Source organism: Phoxinus phoxinus (assembly GCF_949152265.1).
Source record: "Phoxinus phoxinus genome assembly, chromosome: 16".
NCBI lineage: Eukaryota > Metazoa > Chordata > Actinopteri > Cypriniformes > Leuciscidae > Phoxinus > Phoxinus phoxinus.
In genome coordinates, this window is record NC_136891.1 from 25,530,619 (window position 1) to 25,536,618 (window position 6,000).

At 38.2% G+C, this 6,000-nt stretch overlaps 1 protein-coding gene across 3 annotated transcripts in view; it reads left to right on the top strand.

Moving 5' to 3' along the window:
* trappc8 (trafficking protein particle complex subunit 8) overlaps nt 1-5,608 on the top strand; it is a 61,694-nt gene extending 56,086 nt beyond the window's left edge. For 2 of the 3 annotated variants that reach the window (XM_079639838.1, XM_079639840.1), the window contains 4 exons: nt 756-898; nt 2,505-2,594; nt 4,365-4,600; nt 4,951-5,599. In XM_079639838.1, the coding sequence (XP_079495964.1) occupies nt 756-898; nt 2,505-2,594; nt 4,365-4,599 (468 nt within the window). In that variant the 3' untranslated portion in view covers nt 4,600; nt 4,951-5,599. Of the gene's footprint in view, nt 1-755; nt 899-2,504; nt 2,595-4,364 lie in introns of all 3 variants that reach the window. The other variant, XM_079639839.1, reaches the window with a different exon arrangement.
* Nucleotides 5,609-6,000: the final 392 nt, after the last annotated feature.

The window sequence follows — 6,000 nt, forward strand, 5'->3', positions numbered from 1 at the left end:
CTCTATTTTAAATAAATATACTTGAAATCCCTACACCATGATAAGAGAAGTGCGTACTCTACAGCCCTCAAATACAAGACAAATACAGAGTCCTCTGCTCTGGCTCTCGCTCAAGTCTTCCCCTCATAATTTGACTTTCTATTTTCTCCATTTGAGACAGAGTGCAAGAGCAAAGTGACTTTGAGAGCATTATAAGTGAGTCCTGCTCTTTATGAAGATGGATGCATTCTAAGGTGCTTTAAACGGTCAGAGAGCCAGACAGCACAGAGATACAGGCTCTGACCTTCGTGTGTGTGTGTGTGTGGACTGATTTTTACAATTTCCCTTGGAAATCATCAGTGTTCAAACTCTTGGTTTCAAATGTTCCTTCTCCATTTCAGTTCTTCATTCATTCCCTTTTTCTGTCAGTTGTTTATTTCCCCCTCTGCTTCCCTCCTACTGTTGGGCCTGATGGATCCATCCAGTCTGAAATTTCCCTCTACACGCGTTGCATAGCAACACTCATTCATGGCAAAGGATGTCCCTCACGTGAGGGAATGGCATCACACATGTTGATCTCAAAATCTTTTTATAGAAACACTCACGTGAGCTTGTGTTTTTCTCCCTTTTGAGTTCAATCTGTCTCATCCACCCCGTTCCCTTCTCTCAGCCACACACGCACTTTAAACTGAATGAAAAACTTAACAAAAGCAATTTCCTCTGCTGTTTCCTTTAAGCTTTCAGATTAAATAAAACTTCTGCTTTATGTCTATTAGGAAACTCAGGAGATGGTGCTTCTGAAGTTCAAGCCTGACGTTCCACCTCCTGTAAGCAAGCCCTCGCTGGAACAGCTTTCCCACCTCATAAAGACCTGCCTCCACTACCCAGAGTCTTATGATCATCCCTTCCCACAAAAGAGGTGAAGCGCACACAAACAAACACTCTTGAAAACCTCAGAGACCTGAGTCAGTTTGCCCGAAATCCACAGACTGTGTTTCAGAGGTGATAAGACTTGCAGAGACGTACACTAATGCCCAGTCACGCCCACAGGAGCGTTTGTCTGGCCTAGTTCTGCAGTGGTGCGTGGAAAGTAGGTGTGTTCGCATGAAAGTGTGAAAGATGGAGATAAACTGGACCATGTCGTGGTTATGGCACTCTAAGCGCACAGTCATCACTCATAGCTTTGGATTTGTGCGAATGTGCTCACATAAATTTGTTTGGTCGTTCTGTGAGGAACAAAGTATGGAAGCTTGTTTCTGCCACAGCATAAAGCATTTTAAAAGATAATTGAAACTCTTTATCTCACAGTTGCGAGTTTACATAGTCGGATTTGCGAGATATAAAGTCGTAATTGTGTGTTATAAACTCAGAATTGCGAGATATAAAGTCGTAATTGTGTGTTATAAACTCAGAATTGTGTGAAATAAAGTATTTTGAATGAGCTGAATAAACTTTTTTCCTCAGAATTGCGAGTTTATATCATAATTCTTTCTTTATAACACGCAATTGCGACTTTATATCATGCAATTCTGAGTTTATTTATTGACGTATACTATAAGCAACCCTTACAAAGTGTCCGAATAAAATCTGACCAACTGTCAAGCACTAAAAGCTCTTTACTGTCAAGTTTTAGACCAAACCAAACACAAGCGTTAGGACATTTTGCTTTCTATTTTGGCAGCACTTTGCTGGGTGGCCCTGCCCACAGTCGATTGGCCAAAAATCCCACACAGCATAACTGTATACTGCAAATCAGATCTATTAAGATAGACTACGTATTGCTGCATAGTCACTTTTAGTGTGAACAGACAAATGGCTTGAAGTTTTGCAGTACTTAACCAGAAATCTGTTGTTTTCACTGAAAAATCCAATTGACATTTTGATTAAATGTTACAAGGTTGAAAAAAGAGAAACACATATATGGATGAATCATTCAAAAGATCTATAACATGCTTTTACAAAATATATAGGCTTCATGCTGACATAAAACGCTTAAAGTAATTATTTTAAATTATTTCAATAATTTTCTTTTTAAATTTAGGATGGGGAGGGAGATAGGAAAGTGGGGGAACATAACTGAAAAACTTAAAACATCCCACTGCGCAACAGCATCGACATAAAGAACTTACATTTGCCAGGAAATTAAACATCTAAACATTTTGTAGCATGATGAGATGAATGTTCAGGACAGAGGGTTAGTCCATCCATATTTGTGCTTCAGGACAAATGACTTCAAGTTGCTGCGCACCAGTATAAGATTAACAGAAGTTATGAGAACCATTTATCAAAGTAATATCCAGATGAAAATCAAATAATCAATTTTGTCTAGCTTGAAAACTTGGGCTCATGATATGTGGTCATGAGAGGCAAAAAAAATTGTTTTCTAGTGCATTTTTCAATTAAATTTGGTTTGCTTTTATGGAGGATGCACAAACACTGCGTCAAGAGGAGAAATTTCATCTACATCTGAAACCCATCTGTCAAGTCTTGCTGTACTTGACATTTTTTCCCTTTTTTTCCCCTAGTTTATGTATGGTACCAGTCACCCTGACGTTGTCCAACTGTTCCTTGGCTAAGGTAGATGTCATCATTGATCTGCGGCATAAAACGACCAGGTACATGTCTGCTTTTCCTGATCCCTAAAGGCCCTGATATACTTAACAAAAACAAATTGGTGTGACGTCATTTCAAACTAAATCAGGTCAAAACGAAGTTCGTTCGGTGTTTGTTTTGGAAGTTCGAAACCGCTTGCCAAGGTGAACTTTCCAGAAAAGTACGACCTGGCTGGTAAACGCCTTCAAACTACCATTGGTCCATGACAATGTTGTAAATTAGACTTCGCCGCCTTTGATGTGGAAATCCTCTGTGGTTAATTTATTCGCTGTAATCCGCCGAGGTCAGACATCTGCGAGTAAAAACATGAACACTGGGGAGCTGCTTTATAATAAAAAAATATGTATTTGTAATTGAAAGAGATACTAACACTTTTTCATGTTTAATAATGTAAAGCTGCTTGCTTTTAAAGGGGTCATGAACTGAATTGTTTTATAATGTTTCCTGTGGTTCACTTATATTGTTAGTATGATTTTTACATAAAAAATTGTCATAATTAAAAAAATAAAAGGTTGAAGGCATGAAAGGTTGAAGCGATGAGCATTGTAGCAGATTACAGACATGTTGAGCGCATGAATGCAGTGATCTCGTCATTGTAACCGATTTCTGCACTCTCATGAATGCTATCATCATAGCTAACAGTGCAAACACGATGTAAATAAGAGATAAGTGATTATAACAGGAGTTTCACTGATAAACTCGCACTGTTTGATTGACAGCTCCAACAATTATAAAGGGAGCGTTCTTTGATGGCTTTCTATATATCATTTAATCACAGTTTAAATAACAGGTTATTTTCATCCTACTTAGAGAAACATTGTGAAGTTGACTGTTTAGTCACTGGTTTGATTTACTGACACAAAGAACATCTGACTGTTGCTACATGAATCATTACATATCAGAAATCAGGCATTAGAATTAACACGGTTACTTGCATGTTGTCGCATTACTGTCGAGTCCATATCGTAAAAGTTTGTTTGCAAAGCCTGCAACGAAATTGCGACTGATTTACCAAAGATTCCACAGTGAAATGTACCGCATACAAATAAATAATGCTCAACTGAGACATTCACATTGTTCAAAATAAATAACCACTTTCTTAGCATTAGGATCCCTTGGAAGGTAATGTTATTTTTACTCCAGTGATCCTGTATCTCTTTTCTCTCGCTAGTGGGAGGGGCCAATAGGCATTGATTTTCTTCTGCAGAGGCGGTCTTTCACCTGTAGATGGGGACATTCAATAATGAGCCGTTTTCTGGGCTTGGTTACAATAAAATCAAGGAAGTTTTCAGTTCTGAAACTTGCAGGATATTTGTATAGTTTGATGACCACTTATATGTCCAAAACTCAAGGAAAATGTGATTGCTCAAATTCATGACCCCTTTAAACAATCTATTTCTATACAGGCTAAATAAATTAATGTGACGTGACTTTACTGAAGTGCCGAATTGCCGAGCTGGTGCAAACATCCACATCACTATGATCAGATGCTTTTTTAACTGTTTTCTCACCGCTGTCATTTTTGTTGTATTTATATTGTTATTGAAAGTGTGCAGCATATATGTACATATTCATCTAAACGTCACTCTCAGCCGTGTGGGCGGTGTTGGGATGTTCACTAACAGTATACCTTTGGTCACGTATTTTGAACATATTTTTACCCCAAGCGAAGAATGAAAAGAACTTCACCATGAGTATATCGGGGCCTTCAGGTGCAAATGTTATAAATATGGAAGGTATTTGTCTCACACTCTCATTGTCTTTTTATGCAGCCCGGAGTCACTGGAAGTGCATGGTTCCTTTAGCTGGCTGGGCCAGACCCAATATAAGTTACAACTCCAAGCTCAAGAGGTGTACATGCTTTCCTTGAAAGCCTGTTTCTTCCAGGCTGGAGTTTATAATTTGGGTACACCTCGTGTCTTCGCCAAGTTGGCACAGACCAGCGCTATGTGTGAGACCAGCCAGCAGAGCGCCATGCCAGCACTTATTATCATCAACAGCGTTTGAGGTAACTCTGCAATATTTCCCTGTTCTCTGCCCACCTTAATAAATGAAACGGACCGGAGTCCAAGATTTTTTTTTTTTTTTTTTTTTACTTCTTGCTAAAACAAAATCTAATTGAGAGAGATAAGTAATTAAAAAGACTTGAACACAAATATTTCAACTTAACACTGCATCTGATGTGCTTGCCATGGTGAGCTAAACACAAACAGACTCTAGATGTTTTGTCTTAAATGCACCTGAAGTGTGACTGGATCTGTTTTTTTTGTTCCCTCCCCATGTTAATTTATCTCTCATGTCAGTCCATGTATTATTTTGAAGATTATTGCTTGTTTTATGAAATATTTTTGTTTTTAGAACTATTCTTTTCAAGATCCCAAACATGTGGTAATGTAAATGGCTATGCATCTTTGCCTCATACTGCCCTGCTGGATGTCTCATGGTTGCCCACTGTGATCTGTTGCCACAGTAACAAAAAAACATCTCCAGTGCTGTCTTGAAACCAGAAGATGAAACACTGTAACTGATGAGCTGTAACCGGTTGTTAAAGGATGGCATGTTCTGCCAAATCCAGTTAGTCTGCAAATGTGGAGTTAAGTGGAACTCAACATCACCTTATGAGAAGCCAGTGGAATTGGCGAAGTCCAATGAGAAGCCATCTTAATGTTCGTAACCCAGTAAGGAATTGGCAGAATCCATGTTGCCAAGTCAAACAGCAGAGACTTTTAAGGACCTGTTAGAACATCAAGAGGGTAAAAATCACTGTTTGAGCGCGTATTTTTGTTTGTGCATCTTTGTGTGGGTGGGCTGTGCTGTTTTCTCTAGAAATTTTTAATTTTCTACAAACCAATCATCCTCTCCCACCACCTCAGCTCTCATTTTCATCTCCACTACTATGATCAAACTGTTATTTAAATGTATCTACATGACTGCTTTTCTGGAAAAAAAATGATGTATTATATTTATAACAAATTACTGTACATAGAATAAAATGTAACCAATAACCAAGAACCTGGCTGCCTGTTGCCTCCTTAGGTGTTAATTTTTTATATTAAAAGTTGTATATTGATTTAGCAAGTACCATTTACCAAGCACAACATGCTAGTTTTTTTCTCTAATATGCAATCCCTGGGAAGCATGTAATTGAACATGTGGTGGTAAATGATGAATGTGAGGTTTTTGATTTGTTTTTAATAACAGTATTTTTCTTTGTGTGCCTGGCTATCAGCTTCTTGAATTTTTAACAAGTGTTGCACAAAACTGAGCTGCAAAATTTTGCCAGAAATGCTTTTCGTGACTAAAATCATTCAGCGCGGCTGGTTCTGTCAGTGGTATTGTGCTTTTATTTATTATTATTTAGGCTGGACAGCTGATTTGAACCTCTAGGTTTGTCTAAAATATTTAGCA